The sequence below is a fragment of the Oncorhynchus tshawytscha genome, linkage group LG07 (genome assembly GCF_018296145.1).
Source record: "Oncorhynchus tshawytscha isolate Ot180627B linkage group LG07, Otsh_v2.0, whole genome shotgun sequence".
NCBI classification, from domain to species: Eukaryota; Metazoa; Chordata; class Actinopteri; order Salmoniformes; family Salmonidae; genus Oncorhynchus; species Oncorhynchus tshawytscha.
In genome coordinates, this window is record NC_056435.1 from 65,560,049 (window position 1) to 65,585,935 (window position 25,887).

The window sequence follows — 25,887 nt, forward strand, 5'->3', positions numbered from 1 at the left end:
GTCATATCAACCCCACAAGTCATCAAAGTTCTTCACTCGCTCCCCTTGAGCTAAAACGAGGGTGAGGGGATAACGTTAGTGAATTGGACCTTCACTTAAGATGGCAATCAAAGTGGGTAGTGTGCAGGCAGAGGAGATTTAAAAAAATGTTGTTTGGACTGCAGCTATACTGTCTTTGTTAAAATGGTGGAAGCCCTCACTGGCATTGCCCCTGCTACGATAGTCTTCTGGCCACTAGAGGCCTCTATCATTCTCTATGGTGACAGCCCAAACAATCGATCACCGAGCATATAATCAAGATGGCAGGTATGTGGCTAGCTATGATAATAACGTTTATTCGAAACTTTAACGAAATCGTGTTTGTCCAAATACTGTTTAGGATGTCTTGTGAAAAGTAGCCTACATTGACACAATTTCTAGATTTATTGTGTGTTTTCAAGCAATAAGGATAGCTAGCTATCGTTACATGGGCAGCAAGCTGTGTTTTCAAGCGAAAGGGATATCTTAGCTAGCCAGTTCTAGTGTTTATATCTGCCTGTTGACAACACAAACACTGCACATGTTTCTAGGTATGGGTTGTAGCTATAATGTATTGTGTGTTAGGTCAATTTAAAATGTAATGTTAGTTAAATATGTCAGGTCGACTTGCTTTCATGCCTAAACTACTGTATCTTGCTAGCTAGCTTGCTAGCCTTTACATCGATATCTTGGCATTCCAAATCCATCTTAAAACAATGGTATGCAGCAAGCAAGCAACCTTGTGATTTGGCAACCGTATATAACTTTCCAGTACCAGCGCAAATTAGGTACGTGGCTCATGTTAGTTAGTTATTTTCATTGGCTGAAACAGCATACAATAAATTATGGGAAAGGTTTGTTTTTGAGTTGGAGGAATATTTCCTAGTTCTGTGTTTTATTAACATTGGCTGGCCAATGCTCTCTTGGTTTTACTTGTTACCACTGGATTAGGCTAAATGCCCCACTAGCCATCAGATCCGAACCGCTTGTTTACAGCTGTACTAGGGTCAGACAGCATTCCTGTGTGTATTGAGGGGTCCGATTAATCACGCCCTTGCATATGATTTGGAACCTGGCTGCCTCCCAGCTGTGATCCAGGTGCCCCTCTCTGTCCGACAGCGAAGTTTGCTCAAAACAAATGTGAGGTTGTATTAAAAACAGTTAAATGTAATCTCAAAGGTAATTATTTATAGTTATACAATTGCTGACATGTAGTCACTTGAGGATACAAGTGCACAGTACAAATATGATAATTATGAAACCATGAAATATTTTGTATTTCCAATTCAACAAAACTGTATGAATAAGGCTTGAAATTACTTATGCTTTCTAAATATTGTTTAATCAAATTATAAAATTACTAACTATAAGATTTTACCTTAACTGTAAAATACATATTTGTATGCTTAGTGTTAGAGAAAATTTGCATATTTTCTAAAGGTCTCTCTTGTTCAAAACATCTGCCCCCATCACTGTGAACATCTCACAGAGCTATAGTTTGGTTTCCTAAACTCAGTAGGAACTCACCTTTAATCTTATATTAATCTTGTTTAAAATCTGAATTATTTTAGACAAATGGCTATAAATCAAGCTCTGAATGTGCTACAGTGATGAAACCAGTCTCTCCTGCTGAGTTACGAGGATTGCTGTGACGGATTGCTGTGACGTAGGGTTCAAGTGTTTTCAGATTTTACATCCTATGTCACACAGGCCAGAACACGAATAGACGAGTTTCAGATCAAAGGTCTCTGTTTCTGGCCATTTTGAGCCTGTAATCAAACTCACAAATGCTGATGCTCCAGATACTCAACTAGTCTAAAGAAAGACAGTTGTATTCCTTCTTTAATCAGAACAACCATTTTCAGCTGTGCTAACATAATTGCTAAATGGTTTTCTAATGATCAATTAGCCCTTTAAAATGATAAACTTGGGTTAGCTAACACAACATGCCATTGGAAAACAGGAGTGATGGTTGCTGATAATGGGCGTCTTGTAGATATTACATACATGTTTTGTTGTTGCCGTTTCCAGCTACAATAGTCATTTACAACATTAACAATGTCTACACTGTATTTCTGATCAATTTGATGTTATTTTAATGGACAAAAAAATGTGATTTTTTTTTTCAAAAACAATTACATTTCTAAGTGACCCCAAACTTTTGAAAGGTAGTGTACATATTGGTTGTTTAGCTCCAGGACACTCACAAGACCAGTCGGAATGTAGCTGGGTACCAGTTTTTTTAAAATTATGTAAGTACAGTGCGTTCGGAAAGTATTCAGACCCCTTGACTTTTCCTCTCCCACTTTCTTACATTACAGCCTTGTTCTAAAATAGATTACATTAGATTTTTTCCTCATAATCTACAAACAACCCATGACAAAGCAAAAACAGGGTTTTAGAAATGTATTTAAAAAATAAATGACGTACATAAGTATTCAGACCCTTTACTCAGTACTTTGTTGAAGCAGCTTTGGGAGTGATTACAGCCTCAAATCTTCTTGGGTATGATGCTACATGCGTGGCACATCTGTTTATCCCATTCTTCTCTACAGATCCTTTCAAGCTCTGTCAGGTTGAATGGGGAGCGTTGCTGCACATATATTTTCAAGTCTCTTCAGAGATATTCGATCGGGTTCAAGTCCGGGCTCTGGCTGAGCCACTCAGACATTCAGAGACTTGTCCCAAAGCCACTCCTGCATTGTCTTGGCTGTGTGCTTAGGGTTGTTGTCCTGTTGGAAGGTAAACTTCCGCCCCAGTCTGAGGTCCTGAGCACTCTGGAGCAGGTTTTCATCAAGGATCTCTCTGTACTTTAATCTGTTCATCTTTCCCTCGATACTGACTAGTCTCCCAGTCCCTGCCACTGAAAAACATCCCCACTGCATGATGCTGCCACCACCATGCTTCACCGTAGAGATGGTGCCAGGTTTCCTCCAGACGTGAAGCTTGGCATTCTGGCTAAAGAGTTCAATCCTGGTTTCATTAGACCAGAGAATCTTGTTTCTCATGGGCTGAGAGTCCTTTAGGTGCCTTTTGGCAAACTCCAAGAACCTTCTTCCAAGTAGCCACCCTTTGCCTTGATGACAGCTTTGCACACTCTTGGCAATCTCTCAACCAGCTTCACCTGGAATGCTTTTCCTACAGTCTTGAAGGAGTTCCCACATATGCTGAGCACTTGTTGGCTGCCTTTCCTTCACTCTGTGGTCCAACTCATCCCAAACCATCTCAATTGGTTTGAGGGTGGGTGATTATGGAGGCAAGGTCATCTGATGCAGCACTCCATCACTCTCCTTCTTGGTCATGTAGCCCTTACACAGCCTGGAGGTGTGTTGGGTCTTTGTCCTGTTGAAAAACATATTTCATAGTTGTGATGTTTATTTATTTATTTTTTACCTTTTATTTAACTAGAACAAATTCTTATTTTCAATGACTGCCTAGGAACAGTGGGTTAACTGCCTATTCAGGGGAAGAATGACAGATTTGTACCTTGTCTGCTCTGTGATTTGAACTTGCAACCTTTCGGTTACTAGTCCAACACTCTAACCACTAGGCTACCCTGCCACACCATGTCTTCACTATTATTATACAATGTAGAAAATGTTAAAAATAAAGAAAAACCCTTGAATGAATAGGTGTGTCCAAACTTTTGACTGGTACTGTATATATTTTTTTCAAATAGCAAAATGATCCTTGGTATGGCCATCATCTCAAAACATACTCCGTGTGACATCACAAATGACTTACCAACGGTTGTTGTTTTAATCTGTTTTTGTTTTATTTTTTATTTTTCTATTTATTCTGACTTAGACTCTTAAGGATTAAGACACTGCAGAGCTGGTGCACGATACGGCGTGGAAAACATACCTCAATCCAAGGATGAGAAATGTGTTGTACTCCGAATTTTCCCATTATGTCAACTGTTACAGACAAGATTGAATGACTGCAATTTTTTGCTAGCTTGCCCCTTTTCTCTCTTACGTAACATAGTAACAGCTGATGTATTTGCTAATCCCCAGGTCGTCGTATAGCTAGCATTTGTCTGAAGGTATTAATGATTTTATGTTTGTAAAAATCTGTCCTCATCGCCATTCCATTTTGCAGGTCTGTCTTTATATTTTGAAGATAGCCATGATGATTTGGATGACTGTGAGTATTTCCCTCTCACCAATATGTTTCAAATGCCATGTTGAATTCTTGTGAAGTTCATGTAGAAAGATTTACTGAGGCACATACAATGCAGGATTTTACTGACACCTTCCAAAGTGTGGTGAGGGAAGCCTGTAGTTTCTGGTTGACCGTCTTTGTCCACATGAAATGTAAGGCTGTTACATTTTACATTGACATTGTAGTCATTTAGCAGATGCTGTTATCCACAGCCACTTACAGGAACAATTACGGTTAAGTGCCTTGCTCAAGGGCACATCAACATTGTTTTCTTCACTTAGTCAGCTCGGGGATTCAAACCAGTGACCTTTCGGTTACTGGCCCAACGCTCTTTACCGCTAGGCTACCCCCTAACTTTGTGTCAGACCCCCCCCCTCTGGGTTCAGGCAAGCTATTATTACCAATATCCATCTATCCCTCTTGTCATAGGCTACTCATTTTGTAACTGAAACAGGCAGTGCTATAGCTGTCACTTTTTCACTTTGCTTACTATGTATATGGAAGTTAAATGTGGTGTCTTACTACTTGCGCCAGGGTTAACCCAAAGTGCACTTATATCAACATTATAATTCTAACACTGAGCCTAATCTGACAGCAGTGGTTCCTTGTCCGGGTGAAAGTGCTTACTTGCAGTGCATTCGGAAAGTATTCAGACCCCTTGACTTTTTCCACATGTTGTTACATTACAGCCTTATTCTAAAAAAAATTTTTTTTAATTAAATGTATGTCATCAATCAACACACAAAACCCCATAATGATGAAGCAAAAAGTTTTTTTAGGATTTTTTTGCAAATGTATAAAAAAAATAACCTGGAAATATCACATTTACATAAGTATTCAGATCATTAGGGTCATGGTCCTGTTGGAAGGTGAACCTTTGCCCCAGTCTGAGCCAGGTTTCCTCCAGACGTGACACTTTGCATTCAGGCCAAAGACTTCAATCTAGGTTTCATCAGACCAGAGAATCTTGTTTCTCATGGTCTGAGAGTCAATTAGGTGCCTTTTGGCAAACTCCAAGCGGGCTGTCATGTGCCTTTTACTGAGGAGTTGCTTCGGTCTGGCCACTCTACCATAAAGGAATGATTGGTAGAGGGCTGCAGAGATGGTTGTCCTTCTGGAAGGTTTTCCAATCTCCACAGAGGAACTCTGGAGCTCTGTCAGAGTGACCATCGGGTTCTTGGTCACCTTCCTGACCAAGGCCCTTCTCCCCCGATTGCTCCGTTTGGCCGGGTGGCCAGCTCTAGGAAGAGTCTTGGTGGTTCTCTTCCATTTAAGAATGATGGAGGCTGCTGTGTTCTTGGGGACCTTCAATGTTAGAGAATTTTTGCTCTGACATGCGCTATCAACTGTGGGACCTTTTATATAGACAGGGTGTGCCTTTCCAAATCATGTCCAATCAATTGAATTTACCACAGGTGGACTCCAATTAAGTTGTAGAATCATCTCAAGGATGATCAATGAAAACAGGACGTACCTGAGCTTAATTTCGAGTCTCCTTGCAAAGGGTCTGAATACATATGCAAATAAAATTTCATACATTTGCAAAAAAAATCTAAAAACCTGTTTTTGCTTTGTCATTATGGGGTATTGTGTGTAGATTGATGAGAAACATTTTATTGAATCAATTTTAGAAAAAGACTGAAACGTAACAAAAGTGGAAAAGGTCACTTTCCTGACTGCACCGTACCTTGTCTCCACACTCACTCACCTCAGCGTGAACCAAACATGTTTGTGAAGTTGTGATTTTTTTTCTTTCTTTCCCGGACAGTCGGGTTTGATGACTACGGATCAGAGTGCGACGGGATTCGGATCACAGCTTTTCTGGATGCAGGGCAGGACAATCTCACCCCCCTGGGGAGACTAGAGAAATACGCTTTCAGCGAAAATGTCTTCAACAGGTAGGAACGGAAATTATGATGCACTTGCAAACACGGCACAGGGAAGCAAAAGTTTAGACGTAATGTGATGCTCATGATGACTGCCATTTGTTTTTGCAATGTAATGACCACAGTACACATTGGATTTAAAAGTTCTGGTTCATGTGAATTCACCAAACCTGGGCTCATGCCATGGCATGGCTGTAATATAACAGATGTCGGGCATCAGTGAATGGGCTGAGTGTAGGCTGGGCATTCCATACTTCCAGGTCTTTTCACCCTGTGCTTCAAGACATGAACTCACGAGGCGCCACGATTGTTATGACTAGCATAGTTTGACCTTGGTGTTTCTGATTTGGTCTCTTCTTGCTTTCTGCTCAATCAATGATAAAAGCCTGCCTGATGCCCTCAGTGGTTTTAAAGACGTTAGCATGCACATCACGTCTCCAAACACCTCCATTGCCCCCAGTTGAACTCCACTCATGGGAATTAATTTTTCATGCTCTGCTTGTTGAGTACAAGTCCTCATTGGGGTGATTTCCAAGTGCATGTGTGTAATTTTCTCGTCAGCTACAGGCCGGTAGCGCTGTGTTGTGCTACTTGGGCTAGATGTTGGCACAGGCACTAACTTGGGGTTTGTGTTGCTTTCTAGGCAGATCGTGGCACGCGGGTTGCTTGATGTGCTTCGAGAATTCAGTGACAATGAGAATGACTTTATCAGTGTCATGGAGACAGTTGCCCGAATGTCTGAAGATGGAGGTAGATGTTGTTTTTATCTGTCTCATATTATTTGACATCTGTCAATTGTTTGTGACGTTGGGGTCAATTCCATTTTAATTGCTGTCACTTGAATTGGACATGGAAGCTTAACGATCCACTGGAGTAAAATTGAATAAATTAATTGACTAACTTTTATATGCAATTAACCCCAAATAAAAATGTATTGTTTTGTTTGAACTTTTTTTTGTACGCATGTTTGTGACCATCTCCCTATGTGTGTGTCTGTGTCCTCTTTGTGTGTGTCCTCAGAGCCCACAGTGCGCGCTGAGCTGATGGAGCAGGTGCCCAACATCGCAATGTTCCTACACGAGAGCCAGCCCAACTTCCCAGCAGCCTTCTCCAGATATCTGGTGCCCATCGTGGTTCATTATCTCACAGACCCCAATAACCAGGTAGGAACACATAGGACTCCCAACAGACCACAACAAAACCGTGACATTATCTAAAGCAATTGTGATTACTGACACCCCTTGCTTGTCATTTGTGCCTATGAATTGTAAATGTTAATTGTTATTGGAAATTCAACGAGCTCGTAATACATTAAACAAATTCTAGGATAAAAGGCTACCATAGTGAACTGAACAGAACACGTGCAGCGCACAATCAGTGTGCATTTCCAGGCTAAGTAAACACTATATATTGTACAGCATATTTTGAAGTAAAGCCGTCAGTACTGACAGAGATGGTATTTTTCCCCAGGTGAGGAAGACCAGTCAGGCGGCCCTGTTGGTGCTGTTAGAGCAGGGCCTCATCTGCAAAGGCGACATGGAGACCAAGGTATGTCCTGTTCTACTGGACCTCACCGAGCCCAGCAGCGACGACGACTACAAGATAGAGGCCGTCGCGGTAATATGACTTTGGCTTTGGGTTTATTGATGATTCAAGCTCACATTTAGTTACGTTTCAGCCTTATTCTAAAATAGATTTTTTTTTAAAAGCCTCAACAATCTACACACAATACCCCATAATGACAAAATGAAAACAGATACCTTATTTATATAAGTATTCAGACCCTTTGCTATTGATCATCCTTGAGATGTTTCAACAACTGTGAGTCCACATGTGGTAAATTAAACTGATTGTACATGATTTGGAAAGGCACACACCTGTCTATATAAGGTCCCACAGTTGACAGTGCATGTCAGAGCAAAAACCAAGCCATGAGGTCAAAACAATTGTCCGTAGAGCTCCAAGACAGGATTGTATCGATGCACAAATCTGGGGAAGGGTACCAAAAAATACCTGCAGCATTGAAGGTCCCCGGGAACAAAATGGCCTCCATCATTGTTAAATGGAAGAAGTTTGGAACTACCAAGTCTCTTCCTAGAGCTGGCCACCCGGCCAAACTGAGCAATTGGGGAAGAAGGGCCTTGGTCAGGGAGGTGAACAAGAACCCGATGGTCACTCTGACAGAGCTCCAGAGTTCCTCTGTGGAGATTGGAGAAACTTCCAGAAGGACAACCGTCTCTGCAGCACTCCAACAATCAGACCTTTACGGTAGAGTGACCAGACCGAAGCCACTCCTCAGTAAAAGGCACATGGCAGCCCGCTTGGAGTTTGCCTAAAGGACCCTCTGACCATGAGAAACAAGATTCTCTGATCTAACAAAACCAAGATTCAACTCTTTGTCCTGAATGGCAAGCGGCATGTCTGGAGGAAACCTGGCACCATCTCTACGGTGAAGCATGGTGGTGGCAGCATCATGCTGTGGGGATGTTTTTCAGTGGTAGGGACTGGGAGACTAGTCAGAATCGAGGGAATGATGAAAGGAGCAAAGTGCAGAGAGATCCTTGATGAAAACCTGCTCCAGAGCACCCAGGACCTCAGACTGGGGGTGAAGGTTGGAAGGTTCACCTTCCAACAGGACAACAACCCTAAGCACACAGCCAAGACAATGCAAGTGTGGCTTTGGGACAAGTCTCTGAATGTCTTTGAGTGGCCCAGCCAGATCTCTGATTTTTAACCCCATCAAACATCTCTGGAGAGACATGAAAATAGTGGTGCAGCGACGCTCCCCATCCAACATGACAGAGCTTGAGAGGAACTGCAGAGAACAATGGGAGAAACTCACATACAGGTGAGCCAAGCTTGTCGCGTCATACCCCAGAAGACTTTGAGGCTGTAATCACTCCGAAAGGTGCTTCAACAAAGTACCGAGTAAATGATCTGAATACTTATGTAAATATGATATTTATGGGTTTATTTTGAATAAATATGCACAAAAAAACAAACATTTGCTTTGCTATTGTGAACAAAAAAACAATAAAATCATTTTTAGAATAAAGCTGTAACGTAACAAAATGTGGGGGGAAAAGGCAATACTTTCTGAAAGCACTGTATAGAACACAGAGACATACAGGACACAGATGCAAGAGTAGTGGTTTTGAGGCATTCTACCAAAAACACGTCAGACAAAGATGATATCGGCTAAGACTGATCCCTGGATGGGAAGAATGAGGATATCGGCTAAGACTGATCCCTGGATGGGAAGAATGAGGATATCGGCTAAGACTGATCCCTGGATGGGAAGAATGAGGATATCGGCTAAGACTGATCCCTGGATGGGAAGAATGAGGATGGTTGTTAGTGGACCCTAGCCACAATATTGAAGTCCATTTGAGATGCAGCTTCAGAGGAGTTTGCAGTGGGTAGACAAGTCAGCATAAATGCAAGGTCACTACCACCAGTACTGTGTTTATAAAAGAGGGTTTATTTTTGTAACCTTGATGATGCTTTCTCTAATACGGTTAGCTGTGGAATGGTAAGGCTGTGTGGAATGCCCAGCTGAATCCTCCACCAAGTCCAACAGTGCTGTTTGAGAATCAAGCACTGTGCTTCCTTTGTGCTCTGATCCATGTGGAGGTGTAAGGGTGTCCCTAGACGCAGATCTTGGGTCAGTTTAGCATTTTCCCCAGAAAACATTTTTTTACATTGGGGGAGGGGAAGCTGATCCCAAATCTGTACTCTGGAGCCCCTGTGGATTTCATTAGAATTACATTGATTGTGATCCTCTCTCCCTGCTCTGTAGATCATGTGTAAGCTGGTAACCATGCTGAGCAAAGAGACCGTGGAGCAGCTGTTGGAGCGTTTCTGTGAGCTGTGCAGCGACGCCAGGCTCTTCCAAGTCCGCAAGGTAAACTCAAACACACAGTTCTCCGGATCCAACTAGAGCGCAGGTTTGACAATAAACATGACGCACTGTTTATGGTAGTCGCTCAAGGAGTGTGTTTCCCATCTTGAATCTTCCGAAATGTTCACAAACTGAATGAATGCAGTGTGTTTTGTGATTAAGTATGACTGCCTAAACTATCTGTTTGGAATTGTAATCCCCTTGGGAATTTAGTGCCAGTTGGGGAGGGGTATTTATTTTGGAGATTTTCCTGAGCTTGTAATGATTGTAATGTGCCCCTTATTATTCAGAACCAACCGTATTAAGCCTATAAGGCCGACACGGGTAAATACATTTAGAATAAAGGGTATGTTTTTTGTTGTTGTTGTTTTCCTCCAGTCGTACGAGTGAGCAAAAAAGCTGCATGAACAAACCAGTTTTAACAGGTTTTTGACACTGTTTTCCTTCAGGTGTGTGCAGCCAATTTCGGAGAGTTCTGTTCCATTGTGGGCCGGGATGCCACAGAGAAACTACTGGTGAGTCACTAGGATGTTGCTTTATTTCATCATCACACTCAAAGATACAGTATCAATCAATCAATCATATTTATAAATCCCTTCTTGTATCAGCTGATGCCACATAGAAAGTACTGGTGAGTCACTAGGGATGTTGCTTTATTTCATCCTCACACTCAAAGATACAGTATCAATCAATCAATCAATCAATCAATCAAATGTATTTATAAAGCCCTTCTTACATCAGCTGATGCCACAGAGAAACTACTGGTGAGTCACTAGGATGTTGCTTTATTTCATCATCACACTCAAAGATACAGTATCAATCAATCAAATGTATTTATAAAGCCCTTCTTACATCAGCTGATGCCACAGAGTGCTGTACAGAATCCCAGCCTAAAACCCCAAACAGAAAGTAATGCAGGTGTAGAAGCACAGTACCAGTCAAAAGTTTGGACACACCTACTCATTCAAGGGTTTTTCTTTACTTTTACTATTTTCTACATTGTAGAATAATAGTGAAGACATCAAAACTATGAAATAACACGTGGAATCCTGTAGTAACCAAAAAGTGTTAAACAAATCAAAATATATTTTAGATTCTTCTAAGAAACCACCTTTTGCCTTGATGACAGCTTTGCACACTCTGTCACAAGTTTCCAATATCCTCGCCCACGTGGACATTATGTAAGAGTAATGTAATCAAATCAAATTCATTTGTCACATACACATGGTTAGCAGATGTTAATGCGAGTGTAGCGAAATGCTTGTGCTTCTAGTTCCAACAATGCAATAATAACCAACGAGTAATCTAACCTAACAATTCCAAAACTACTACCTTATACACACAAGTGTAAAGGGATAAAGAATATGTACATACAAAATATATGAATGAGTGATGGTACAGAACGGCATAGGCAAGATGCAGTAGATGGTATCGAGTACAGTATATACATATGAGATGAGTAATGTAGGGTATGTAAACATTATATTAAGTAGCATTGTTTAAAGTGGCTAGTGATACATTTTACATCAATTTCCATCAATTCCCATTATTAAAGTGGCTGGAGTTGAGTCAGTGTGTTGGCAGCAGCCACTCCATGTTAGTGGTGGCTGTTTAACAGTCTGATGGCCTTGAGATAGAAGCTGTTTTTCAGTCTCTCGGTCCATGCTTGGATGTACCTGTACTGACCTCGCCTTCTGGATGATAGCGGGGTGAACAGCCAGTGGGTCGGGTGGTTGTTGTCCTTGATGATCTATGTACCGTATATGCCAATTATTTTATGGTCCTACTGCATTCTGTCCCGTATCAACACTTTTCAAACTTTTGGTGCCAGCGAGAATGACATAAGAAAGTAGTCAAGGTGACTAGCCTAATGGAGCCTCCACCATGTATATCTCACTAGGTCAGGACATTTAATCCTCCATATATCCATGATATTTGTGATTTCCTTAAGTGCAACCTACCTTTGTCTAATAAGATATTCTCGTTTTTCATTGGAAAATGTTTTGCTACAGTTTGCAACGATCTCCACTAATGAATACATCCCTTGTAATGATTATCTTCTGTCACTGCCCAGATGTCCAAGTTCTTTGACCTGTGCTCTGACAGCCTGTGGGGCATCCGGAAGGCGTGCGCCGACTGCTTCATGATCGTCTCCAACTCCACCTCCCCTGAGGTGCGACGCACTAAACTGTCCCCCCTTTTCAGTAGCCTCATCAGTGACCAGTCTCGCTGGGTAAGAGACTGTGCACACACACACACACATACACACACACAGTATAAACATCATTCTATTCTGGTGTTGTTTGTATGAGATGTTTTTCCGCATGAATGACCACATATTACAATAATAACAGTGATGATAGATTGACGGTGAACATCATAGAGATACATATATTATTATGTGTGTTACTACGTTGTTGTATTTAATGACGTGGTCGACATGCTCTCTTGACCCTCCAGGTGCGCCAGGCTGCCTTCCAGTCTTTGGGACGCTTCATCTCCACCTTTGCCAACCCCTCCAGCACGGGCCTCTACTTCAAAGAGGACGGCACGCTGCTGGAGGTCCCCACGTGTCCCTCTGACAGGTTAGGACACAAACACAAACCAACAGCAAAACACACACATTGTCACCGCACCACTCTGGGTCCAAAAAAACACTAGTAAAATGAACCAATAGCCTTTTCTTGTTTTCACTTTTGAATTTAGAGTTTTGAGTGTTGTGATTTTATTATAGTTATAATGAATGTAAGTGTCGATAGGACATCAGTCAATTAATATAATCTTGTGTGCGTCTTCAAGCAATGGCATCAGTTGGATTTCATTTAGCTGTTATTAATTCACCGTATGTGTCTATTATATTCTGAAGCTACACTGAACATATCCCAGTGATCAAAACAATCTTGAAGCGTGATTTCCGATTGGTCAGACCAGCGTTGAATAGTCCTCACCCCAGGTGCTTCCTGTTTGAGTTTCTGGCAATAGGAGGGGAGGAGCAAGATGGAATCGTGGTCTGATTTGCTGAATGGAGGGCGGGGGAGGGCATTATATGCATTCCGGAAGGTAGAAGAACATTGGTTGAGAGTTTTAGCAGCTGTTATTCCTTGTCCAAACAGTTGACACAATTTTGGTAACGTTCACTTGCTTGACACTTTGTCATACCTTTGTTTGGTTGTAGTGCGTAACAGTCTACGGTTCTCTTTTTGTTCCCATCTTCTTGACATTTTTCAGCACTGTTGTACTCCACCATGGCTGTGTAGGTGCTGAATTTTGCGCAGAGGGAGATAGCTCCTGTTTCACTTTGTTCATGGTGCGACCAGACTTGTTTTCTTTACAAGCCAATTTATTTGCCAATGACAGTGAAGAAATTTTCCATGGTGACATTTGTCCCCTTGCCAGCATAAGGTTCCATAAGCCTCATCACCACATTCTCCCACACTCTCTCACCTGCTGCCTCATGTGGATATCTTCCCAGATATTGAAAGCAGTTCAGCATGTACATTTACACACGCTCTCGCTGTCTAGCCTGTATTCCCTGTAGGCCAGAGTAGACTGATTAGACCGCTCATCAACCGCTCATCAACTCACCCATTCTCCCCCTTTCTCCCCAACATACTTTACTTAATTTATTTCATCTGTTGTTATATTAGTGAAATTGGTTTTGGTTCAGTTTCATTATCGGGGTGATTATCAGCTGGGCACTGCACTTTCAACTGTTGGGAGGAGTGGAGCAGGCCCTACTGTTTGGGGGGAGCGGAGCAGGCCCTACTGTTTGGGGGGAGCGGAGCAGGCCCTACTGTTTGGGGGAGCGGAGCAGGCCCTACTGTTTGGGAGGAGCTGTTTGGGAGCAGGCCCTACTGTTTGGGAGGAGCGGAGCAGGCCCTACTGTTTGGGAGGAGCGGAGCAGGCCCTACTGTTTGGGAGGAGCGGAGCAGGCCCTACTGTTTGGGAGGAGCGGAGCAGGCCCTACTGTTTGGGAGGAGAGGAGCAGGCCCTACTATTTGGGAGGAGCGGAGCAGGCCCTACTGTTTGGGAGGAGCGGAGCAGGCCCTACTGTTTGGGAGGAGGAGGAAGAAAGGAGCAGGCCCTACTGTTGGGAGGAGGAGGAAGAAAGGAGCAGGCCCTACTGTTGGGAGGAGCAGGAAGAAAGGAGCAGGCCCTACTGTTGGGAGGAGCAGAGCAATGGGGGAAAACCATTCAATGAATGACATTACCTCATTCAACTGGTTGTAACTCCAGTACCTGATATTAAGATTCTAACAACGACAGTGTGTTATATAGACTTATTTTGGAAAAGTCGAGGACAGAGGCCTGCATGAGAAAAAAAATGGAGTAATAAATTAATACAATTCATGAGCAGTCAAAATGACTAGTGTTAAATGGGTTTGAATTAATGTGTGTTGTGTCACAAAGTTGTGTTGTGATTATTTAAAAACAAATGCATTTGGAATAAATTATGTTGATATAGTTAGAGGGAGATAATGGGGCTCTCTGATATTTGTTGGCTCTCTGTTGCAGCAATTCTCCCCTCTGCATAGAGTCCTCCAACGGCCCCACAGTGAGACCCTCACACACACCCATTAACCAAGATGGCCGCTCCACCCCATCCCTAGAATCGATGTCCAGGGGGAACAGTGGCAGCGACTCCACACACACTCCTCCCCAAAACCAACACGAAGGCCAGGCGCTCAACAACAACAACCTTCCTCCCACAAATAATAAAAACAAGGAGACGGAACAAACAGACCAGAATTTTAACTCTTTCCTCTACTGGAGGCCTCCGTTAGTGGATATCAGCCAGGAGCTGGAGATGCTGAAGGACCAGGGTCCTCGGACTCGGACAGAGGGAGAAAAGGAGGAGGAGGAGGTGGTGGTGTCCAGTCTGGATCCAGCCACCTGCTCTCAGATCCAGAAGGTATTGGACTGCCTCCAGTCCCACATGGACGACCCTGATGTACAAGGTGAGGATTGAGGGAAACATGTCTCTTCAAAGGTTGTCAATTAAGTAAAGAAATTGGTTTTGGACAAATTGAGTTTTATGGTGACACAATGCGCTGGATATCATCCAACCTTCACAACATTATTTAACACACAGTGAACTTAATAGTCTGGACATTTAGGAGTTTGAGCGTGACCTCTGTGTTCAAATCAAATCAAACTTTATTTGTCACATGTGCCGTATACAACAAGTGTAGACTTTACTGTGAAGGCCCTTAACCAACAGTGCAGTTCAAGAAGAGTTAAGATAATATTTACCAAGTAGACTAAAATAAAAAGTAATAAGAAAAAGTACACAATGAGAAAAACAACAACGAGGCTATATACAGGGGACACCGGTACAGAGTCAGTGTGCGGTGGTACAGGTTAGTTGAGGTCATTTGTACATGTAGGTGGGGGTGTAGTGACTATGCAGAGATAATAAACAGCGAGTAGCATCAGTGTACAACATTTTTATTAATTGGTGGCGATTTTATTAATTGTTCAGCAGTCTTATGGCTTTGGGGTAAAAGCTGTTGAGGGGCTTTTTGGTCCTAGACTTGGAGCTCCGGTACCTTTTTTATGTCACATTACAAGTGTGTGTGTGTGTGTGTGTGTGTGTGTGTGTGTGTGTGTGTGTGTGTGTGTGTGTGTTTCCGCATGTGTCTTCCAGCCCAAGTACAGGTGCTCTCAGCCGCCCTAAAGGCTGCCCAGCTGGAGAGCCAGTCTGAGGAGGAGGGCGAGTCAGAGAGCCAGTCTGAGGAGGAGGGCGAGTCAGAGAGCCAGACACCAGAGGGTGGAGAACCAGATGAGGAGTCCTCCCAGAACAGAGTGACCACAGAGGAGAGACAGACACCTGAGCCACCAACCCAGCAGGCCAAGGACCCAGCACCCACAGAGGAACAGAAAGAGGCAGAAGCTGAGACTGAGAAGGAGCCAGAGCCTTATGAGTCACCCCCCAACTCGCCTGTCCTAGTACGGGAGGACTCGGACCACAGCAGCGTGGTGAGTCAAAATGACTTTGATTAATTGCTTTTTGACACTGAGAAACTAAATGGAACTTTGACACTGTTAATGAGACTATATTGAACTTTGACACAAAAGCCTAGTGAACAAACAGATCATCGACCATCTTGAATCCCACCGTACCTTCTCCACTATGCAATCCGGTTTCTGAGCTGGTCACGGGTGCACCTCAGCCACACTCAAGGTCCTAAACGATATCATAACTACCATTGATTAAAAAACAGTACTGTGCAGCCGTCTTCATCAACCTAGCCAAGGTTTTCGACTCTGTCAATCACCATATTCTTATCGGCAGACTCAACAGCCTTGGTTTCTCTAATGACTGCCTCGCCTGGTTCACCAACTACTTCTCAGATAGAGTTAAGTGTGTCAAATCGGTGGTCCTGTTGTCCGGACCTCAGACTGGTATATTTGTCTGCTAGCTGACTGGTATATTTGTCTGCTAGCTGACTGGTATATTTGTCTGCTAGCTGACTGGTATATTTGTCTATGTATCTACTCCTGTTGTTGATCAGGAGCCGGAGCTGATGGAGAGCCTGGAGGGGAAAGAGGACTCTGCTTTCAACCAGGTGTGTGAGGAGAAGTCCAAGGTCCAGGTCAGTTAGTCAGTTCTGTCAAACACTGAATTTCTGAATTTCTAATAAACCTTACTGTGCACATAGAGGGACATTTATGTTCCAGTCAAGTCTGAGGTACATCTTTAAGTTGTTTTGTCTGAGAATAGTAAAATGATCCAGTGTCCAAGGAATTGCGATTGACAAGATCTAGGGCCAGTGTTCCAGATTCAGCCTAGTCCTGGTCTAAAATGCATATCTCCATTGATGGTGCATTTGAGTCCTGGACGGGCTTAAGCCTGGTACAGATCCAGCAGCCAACAAAAGGAAAGATGAGACAAAACAAGATAGAATTGGAATTTTATGTTGTAAAACAGCTGACTGGGGAATTGAAATACAAAATACAAAAGGTTGAGCACAGTGCTGAAACTTTGCTACAAAGTTGCTAGCTACTTGTAGCAAGGTATTTAGCAAACAAGTTTCATGAAATACATGCAGCCACTGGCTGGCTCACCAGCTCACTTTGTGACTTGACAACGAAATATTAGCAAGCCAGGCTAGCTAACTTCAGCTATCCCCACAGAAATGGATATCTGGCTGTAACCTTGGTTGGCTAAACACGGAAGGTTAGCGCATTGTTATCGTATTGGCTAAACGGACACATCTAGTCTTTCGCTAAGATTTGACGTGTGGAATTTTGGAAACTCCAGCATCCGACACGAGACTTTCTGAAACTACACCATTCAGATCACGAACACGTAAAGCAGTCCGTTCTCGTCTCAGCTGTTGAATGTGAATCGGGCTTTCGTCCGGGGAAACCAGCTCCTCTTGTCCCTTCTACTGAGAGCTGCTGCCATGGCTATGATAGTAACAAGTTTGAACCACTCTTGTCCCCCCCCCTCCCTCCTCCAGAATGTGATTCCCCAGCAGCTGCTGGACCAGTATCTTTCCATGACGGACCCGGCGCAGGCCCAGACGGTGGACACTGAGATCGCCAAGCACTGTGCGTTCAGCCTACCTGGCGTGGCCCTCACCCTGGGCCGACAGAACTGGCACTGCCTAAAGGACACGTACGAGACCCTCGCCACCGATGTACAGGTGGGTGCTTTTGGATTCAAAAGTTTTCCGTTGTGTGCCCAAGAACACGACAGAGAAAAGTCTCGGTCTTCAATGATAAGAGCTTGGTTTGGAACGAAAAGTGAACAACACACTATGTATTGACATCATCTCATCACTGGAGATTGATACGTCAGAGAACAACCGTTACATTTGTGTTTGAAATCCTATGCACGTTGCTATGGTAATGGCCAGTTCAGTGACTGCTTGGTCACAGGTCTCATGACGTAATATTGACATGTTAGTTTGCAACCAAAAGCAATACAGCTTGTCATTTTGACTTGGAGGCTGTACGGAACTTCAGTTACCTCAAATGTTTGCTTACTTCTGGGCAAATTAGATGGGACAGCGGTCGAGAGGAGAGAGTGTGCTGAAGTAGCAGTGGCTATACTCTCAATTACCACCTCTGACCTGACAACGGTCATGTTGACTATACTCCTCCTAATTCTCTCTAACATGGAAACGTTTTGTTTTGTGACGAGCCAAGCTAACCCACTGGCTGTACCCATTACCCCTACAGTGGAAAGTGCGCCGGACGCTGGCGTTCTCCATCCACGATCTGGCCCTGATCCTGGGGGACCAGCTGACGGCGGCCGACCTGGTGCCCATCTTCAACGGCTTCCTTAAGGACCTGGACGAGGTGCGCATCGGCGTGCTCAAACACCTCTATGACTTCCTCAAGGTGAGACCACCATACGTGTAACGAGCAACTGTGTAGCGATTCTAAATCGGCCATCTACATAGGCTACACATTAAAATGAAAACGTTTGGTCCACCTCCTGTGCTGTTTTACTAGCCTGGTCCCAGATGTGTTTGTGCTCTTCTTACCAACTCCATTGCTCATTGTCGGGCCAAACATTGACAAGGAGTTGTCATGAGAGCACAAACAGATTGGAACTCAGGCTACCATAATGGATTTTAAATGTGGATGTCTGCCTGACTTGACCTGTGTACTGAGTTCATATGGTTGTCATTGAACCAATTTCTCTTTCACAATAACAACATGTTTGGTTTACAGGTTGACTCCTTTTACTCTTATTTCGTTTGTCTATACTTCTTTTGATACTTGTGCCTTGCATCACTAATAAATGATAATTTGTTGTCCAGGGGTTTTTTAATGATGGGGAAACATGAGGGTGTTTCCACCGCGCCTTTTTGAGATGCGTAACTTTTGGTTTCACCCAATTTTAGCATTCTGTCATAACAAACTCATTTTCCCATCTCAAGTAAGTGTCGAATAAAGTAACTGGTTTGTACATAACAGGGTTGATGATTTCATCTTAGTAATCTTCAGAAATGACTTTGTCAAAGCAACACAATAACTAGGGCTTTACAATGGTGGTTTAAACTTGGTGTTATGTGGATTCAAATCTTCCCAGAAGTCAGAGGGTGCACAGAGCGACATGTAAAAATGCATAATTTTAGCACTTTAGTAAGTCTTTATTTATGTAAACATTTTGACTTCTTGAATTCTCTATTTGGTCTATATTAAGGGGCACTTTAATTGAAAAGGCTTTTAAAATTCAATATCAGTGCACAATTTCTACCAAAAATATCAAAGCAATACAAAAGGCACTCTTTTCGTGGAACGACCCATAACTTGGATCTGTTGCTGTGGTGCTAAAGCTTTCTGTCTTCTGTCTTGTCTTGTGGCAGCTGCTCCATGCAGAGAACAGGAGAGAGTACCTGTACCAGCTTCAGGAGTTCATGGTGACGGACAACAGCCGCAACTGGAGGTTTAGATACCAGCTGGCCGAGTGAGTTTCCCATTCATTTAGATACCAGCTGGCCGAGTGAGTTTCCCATTCATTTAGATACCAGCTGGCCGGGTGAGTTTCCCATTCATTTAGATACCAGCTGGCCGGGTGAGTTTCCCATTCATTTAGATACCAGCTGGCCGAGTGAGTTTCCCATTCATTTAGATACCAGCTGGCCGGGTGAGTTTCCCATTCATTTAGATACCAGCTGGCCGGGTGAGTTTCCCATTCATTTAGATCAGGGCTAGGTCTTTCTCATTCATCTAGGATCGAGGCCTCCAGATTTCTCCCAATAGAGGGCGCACTTGCCACCAGACTGTGATGTCATGCACAATTTTAGTATTCCACTTGGATGGGCCTTCCAATGATCACAGGGTTTCATCCAGGTCAGCAGGGTGGATCAGGCAATGAATGATGCTCCTGAGCAGGACGGCATATGGCAGTAAATCACTAACATTGGGCCCGTATCCTCAGTATCTCGGCGTAGGAGTGCTGAACTAGAACCAGTTTTGCCTTTTAGATCGTAATAAGATTATATGGACAGATCCTAGATCAGCACTCCTACTCTGAGACAGTTTGTGGATTCTGGCCCCGTATCTGTTTGTGCTCTTGTCTACTCCATCAAGCCAAACACAACAATGATTGACAGGGACTCGGCATGATGGCACAAACAGACTGTCACTCAGGTTAACATGGCGCTCCATGGTGTCACAAAAGCAGTCGCCCTCTTGGTTTTATTTACTCTGCTCTCCCAATGCATATAGAAGTATTGTTGGACCTCTTTGTGGAGTGAAGATATCAGAGAAAGAAAATGTACTTTTTTTTTTTAGGATCCAATGTGTGTTGAACAGAACGTCTTCATGTGTGTGTCCACAGGCAGCTGATCTTGATCATGGAGTTGTACAGCCACGATGATGTGTATAACTACCTAAGACAAATAGCACTAACCCTCTGCTCAGACAAAGTGTCAGAGGTCCGGTGGATCTCTTACCAGCTGGTAGGCACGCCATTTGTACTTTAATTGTTTGGGGGGTGAAATGATGTAACAATGTTTTCTTTATCATTTTTGACAGCCTCAAGTACTCATATTGTCCTCAATGATATGAGGTGTGCTTGTGTGCGCATGTCTGTATTGTGACAAACTTCTGTGGAAGTGACAGTCATCTTATCAGTGACCTGCCTTTCTTAAGAATGGGAAGCATCCAAACATGGTTTGCCTCACAAATGGCTGAAAATATTCCATTGTCTGTGTCAGGACAACAATAGAAAAATAGGAAATTACTATGAAAAAACAAAATATTTCAGTTGTGTATATTACTTTGTTTTTATTTGATCATCTCATCTCTGCTCAGGCAATAGCAGCCAGCCAACCATCTAATGGTATCCCTGTGCTTCCCATACTCTACAGTCTTTTAGTCCTCCTACTTAGCTAGGCTAGTGGCTAGCTGGTAGCTGCCTAAGTATGCTGCAGAGCTGTCTGACGAAACCATTTGACTAGTTCTTTAAAGAAGACATGGCATACTTTCTAGACTGCTTATATCCAGCTCCTATAACTATCAATCGGGTAGAGCTACTTCACGTACTGTCTCTATCCCTCTCGTCATGTTGTGTACATTCCTCTCATGCAGTCTGTTGTGCGGGCTCTGTGCGAGCCAGGAAGAACAGGCACAATGGATTGTGGTCATTCTATTTAATTACCACGTTTATGCACTGAACTAGTTTGAATATTTGCTTCATGAAAACTACAACTCCCTTCAGCCCAGCATCCCACATACACTATATAGACAAAAGTATGTGGACACTACTTCAAATGAGTGGATTCGGCTATTTCAGCATCACCTGTTGCATGGCTGTATGCTCTATTTTACACCTGTCAGCAATCTCCATAGACAAACATTGGCAATAGAATGGCCTTACTGAAAGGCTCAGTGACTTTCAACGTGGCACCGTCATAGGATGCCACATTTCCTACAAGTCAGTTTGTCCCGATCAACTGTAAATGCTGTTATGTGGAGTGGTAACATCTAGTGGCAACACCGGCTCAGCCGCGAAGTGGTAGGCCACACAAGCTCACAGAACGGGACCGCCGAGTGTTGTAGCATGTAATAATCTGTCCTCAGTCGCAACATTCACTAATGAGTTCCAAACTGCCTCTGGAAGCAACTTCCCTCACAAGAACTGTTCTTCGGGAGCATCATGAAATGGGATTCCATGGCTGAGCAGCAGCACAAAAGCCTAAGATCACTATGCATAATGCCAAGCGTTGGAAGAAATGGTGTAAAGCTCGCAGCCATTGGACTCTGGAACAGTGGAAACGCGCTACCTGGAGTGATGAATCACGCTTCACCATCTGGCAGTCTAACTGATTAATCTGGGTTTGACGGATGCCAGGAGAATACTAGGTACCCGAATGCGTAATTACCAACTGTAAAAAATGGTCTGGGGCTGTTTTTCATGGTTTGGGTTTGGCCCCTTAGTTCTAGTGAAGGGAAATCTTAATGCTACAACATTCAAGGAATGTCTAGATGATTTTGTGACAACAGTTTGGGGGCCTTTTCCTGTTTCATCATGACAATGAAGTCTCCGCAACAATGTTCCACCATCTAGTGGAAAGCCTTCCCAGAAGAGTGGAGGCTGTTATAACAGCAAAGGGGGGACCAACGCCATATTAATGCTGATGATTTTGGAATCAGATGTTCGACGAGCAGGTGTCCACATACTTTTGGTCATGTATTGTATTTACATACACAGCCCTGATAGGATGGTCTCCAGCCAACCCCATTACCCAGATGAACAGTCATTGGTTTATTATGATCAGATCACATTGTGACATCATGCTGTGGGCCAAAAGATCCATCCTTCCTGAACAGGCTGAAATTCCAGGCATTTTCTTCAAACGGCTCATACACAATTTCATACTGTTATTTCGACCTCGTATTGTGGAAATGTCATCAAATATCATCTTGTCTGTCCCAGGTGGTGGAGATCTTACAGAAGATGTATGCGTGTGGAGCCCACGAGCTGGGCCTGAACTTCAGCAACGAGCTCATCGCCCGCTTCTGCCACTGTCCAAAATGGGTGGGCCGCCAGGCCTTTGCCTTCATCTGCCAGGTCAGGACACACATAGTATTTATGAAAAGAAATCCTTACAAACACTAATCCCAATATCTGCTGCCTTCAAAATAATGTTTAGTGTGAAATTGCATCAGCCATGCTTGCCATAGAACTATTCTGAAAGAAGGCGGAAGTGAGAATTGTATGCCTGACTGCTTGGTCATGTTCATTAGGCACCAAACAGAAGGGAAACTGATTTTTGAAACATTTTCTGTTGCATTCCCCAATGAACACGAACGGCTCTGCTTACCATCTGTCATCTATTTTTCTATCTAAATCTGTTTTTCTATTAACTCACTCTCCGCTGTGTTCCCCAGGCCATCGTGGAGGAGGACTGTATGCCCATGGACCAGTTTGCCCAGCACCTCCTCCCCAGTCTCCTCAGCCTGTCGTTGGACCCCGTGGCCAACGTCCGCGTGCTGGTGGCCAAAGCACTGCGGCAGAGTGTCATGGAGAAAGGTAAAGACTGGGCCCTCTTATCTACCCAAGAATATGGTTCATGCATGAGATGCTTTATGCTATTGAGAAAGTCAAGAATGGAATAGAACATAATTTGTCTTCGAGAGGGAATATGTCTCACACATTTAAAAGCCCACACCAGAAATCCACTTTTCGAGATGAAAGATGATGGTCAGAGCTTACCCATGGTGTTGTAAATGATTTACCTCAATAGGTCATCATTTTAGTGAAAGTGTCAATTATTTGTCCTTGAAGTGGGAAATTCAAGGTGTGACATTTGCGGAAATCTGTGTCAATGCCATGTTTTTTCCTATGAGATAACATGCAAATTCTTTTCAGACTCCATTTCTTTTCAGGGCTGGGTTTTATTTAAATGTTACCACCCACCAGCATGACATTGTTTATTAATCAGAAACAGCTGCAAAGTTCTTCCTCTTAGCAAATGAGCTGAGCCAAAACATCCTTTTGTCCTAAGCCATGGAGCATGTTAAAATAGGGTGTGAGCTATCTCCTGTTAGTGATATGAGGCAACCTCCAAAGTGGTTCAAACAGAGGGCTTGATTGACATAATGTGTATGGGAATGTTCTTCAACAGATTATAACCTGGGTGGTTCGAACCCTGAATACTGATTGGCTGAACCGTGGTACTGTAATCAGACCATATACCACGGATATGACAAAACATGTATTTGTATTGCTCTAATTACAATGGTAACCAGTTTATAATAGCAATAAGGCAGCTCTGGGGGTGGTGATATATGGCCAATATACCACGGCTAAGGTCTGTATCCGCGTTGCGTTATGCTTAAGAACAGTCCTTAGCTGTGGTATATTGGCCATATACCACACCTCCTCGTGCCTTATTGCTTAAATAGAAACAGAAATAGACGTATGATGCAATACACATGAAATGAATAAATAGCAGAAGAAGAGCATAACTACTAATTATATTGAATAGAGCAATAGCAATAGGCAAGTCAAGCACAGTACATGACAATAAATGGTGACTGGTCTTGCAGGTACATTTACATTTTAATCATTTAGCTCTTACCCAGAGCGACTTCCTGTTAGTGAGTCTTTCCCAGTTCCAACAGATTTTCTCTCTCGTTGCATGTTGTTGTTTTTGATCCTCCCAAAATGTGTTGTGCCGTATGTTTCTGATATCCAAACGAGCATACCACTTAGAATATTGTTTTCCCTCTCTCTTCTGTGGACTATTTTCTCCCTTCATTTTGTTGTTCATGTTTTGCCCTCTATTCCTCATTGTTCCCTATCGTTCTCCAGATTTCCCCAGTTTCCTACATTCTTATATTTTAATTATGTTAAGTACTGCCCACCGGTCCACCCATTAGGGCCTCATTGACTTGAATTGGGACACCCATTCTAGTAATTATATTTCTATAGTTGTGACCCATGTAAAATGCACTTTAAATAAATAGTGACTTGACTTGTACTTGCAGCGTACTTCAAAGAGCCGGGCAGTGCCTACTTAGAAGAGCTGGAGGAGACGGTGATGACCCTGCAGGCGGACAAGGACAGAGACGTACGCTTCTTTGCCAGCCTGGACCCCGACATGGTGCTTATGGACACTTCTGCTTTAATCTAGAACGTTCCAGCCTGCTCCAACACACAGCCAATAACTATCACCAGCATCAGACCTGACCAGAACACTCGCCTGCAGGAAATAAAGGCACTGATACGTAAACATACATAGAATCAGTCATGTGCTCTCTCTCTGTCTCTCTCACACACACACACACACACACACACACACACACACACACACACACACACACACACACACGATCTGAAAACCGCACCTCGCTAAGCTAAAACAGCCACCGCAAAATGGCATCGGATTCCAGGTGGAAAACAACCCACCATGCGGCTCGGCTAGCGTCCCGTCGTCCAGTCACCTCAACCCATCTGTATCCAGCTGGTTCTCTCAGGTCCTCTGGTTTCATCACGGTTTCTCTCTCTCTTTTCATCTTGTCTTCAATGACCTCCGTAACCACTACTGCTTAGGAGAAGGAACAACCGCACCACTTGGCACGAAACAAAATATGTTAATGAACTCGTGGCATCTTCCCTCTGTGTGTTTACTATGTCAATGATGTGATCCAAGTCTCCCAGAGACCAATGAAATACCTCTGATTGGACATAACTCAGGCCAGTTTCGCCATAGGGGCGTTTAGCTTATAGAATGAGGTACAGCGCTTTAGAACGCCACAGATAGAAATGGAATGTATAGATCGACTCACTAGAATTGTGATTCTTCTATATACAATGCATCTGTACATTCTGTAACGTTGCTCTCCCCTGAATAAACCTCTGGTGTCAGCGGGACCTCTGGTGACAGTCAATTTTGCATCCCAAATGGCACCCTATTCCCTTTATAGTGCACTACTTTTGACCAGGGCCCATAGGGCTATGGTCAAAAAAGTGCACTGTATAGGGAACAGGGTGCCATATTGGATGCATCCCTTCAATTGTGTTTTGGGGTTATTTGGGGTGTTCACGACTCAAGGGCTTATGATAAAGTGACAGAGTTTGTTGTAAACCTGTAGAAAGAAGAAGCAGAAAAAGAGATTGATAGTTTGGTAAAGACCTGTGAAGCACTCCCCCTTATCCACCGTGTAGTCCGTCATTGTAAATAAGAATTTGTTCTTAACTGACTTGCCTAGTTAAACAAAGGTTAAATTAATTTTAAAAAATGTAAATCCACTTCAACATTGTGGATTCCAATCCCATTTTGGCTTTTCAGTCAGACCACTGCACTGACCACAATTAATTGTACAGTATAGGAATGCTTGTGTGGCCTGGGTTTGTGTTCCAAGACGCTCTGACTACTAAATCTCATTAGTAGTGAAATAAGTATGTTGGAGAATAAATAACTTCCATTGTATAGCTTAACCTGT

General features: G+C 43.2%; 1 protein-coding gene across 2 annotated transcripts; it reads left to right on the top strand.

Moving 5' to 3' along the window:
* Positions 1–78: 78 nt before the first annotated feature.
* On the top strand, positions 79–24,678 carry LOC112255051 (serine/threonine-protein phosphatase 4 regulatory subunit 1-like). 2 transcript variants are annotated; one of them, XM_042324828.1, is made up of 20 exons: positions 79–306; positions 4,120–4,164; positions 5,951–6,080; positions 6,712–6,818; positions 7,089–7,231; positions 7,539–7,685; positions 9,868–9,972; positions 10,419–10,484; positions 12,044–12,202; positions 12,430–12,554; positions 14,485–14,927; positions 15,617–15,948; positions 16,485–16,538; positions 17,436–17,621; positions 18,160–18,321; positions 19,296–19,396; positions 20,273–20,393; positions 22,373–22,507; positions 22,828–22,969; positions 24,430–24,678. In XM_042324828.1, exons 1-20 carry the CDS (start codon positions 300–302, stop codon positions 24,573–24,575), a joined length of 2,856 nt encoding a protein of 951 aa, XP_042180762.1. In that variant the 5' UTR covers positions 79–299; the 3' UTR covers positions 24,576–24,678. The 2 variants fall into 2 exon arrangements, with proteins under 2 accessions (XP_042180762.1, XP_042180761.1); XM_042324827.1 differs by having other exon boundaries at positions 80–306; positions 16,485–16,565.
* Positions 24,679–25,887: the final 1,209 nt, after the last annotated feature.

Coding starts and splice junctions, on each gene's coding strand:
- LOC112255051 (XM_042324827.1), top strand. Junction 10,485..12,043: donor ATGCCACAGAGAAACTACTG/GTGAGTCACTAG, acceptor GTCACTGCCCAG/ATGTCCAAGTTCTTTGACCT. Junction 19,397..20,272: donor TTTAGATACCAGCTGGCCGA/GTGAGTTTCCCA, acceptor GTGTGTCCACAG/GCAGCTGATCTTGATCATGG.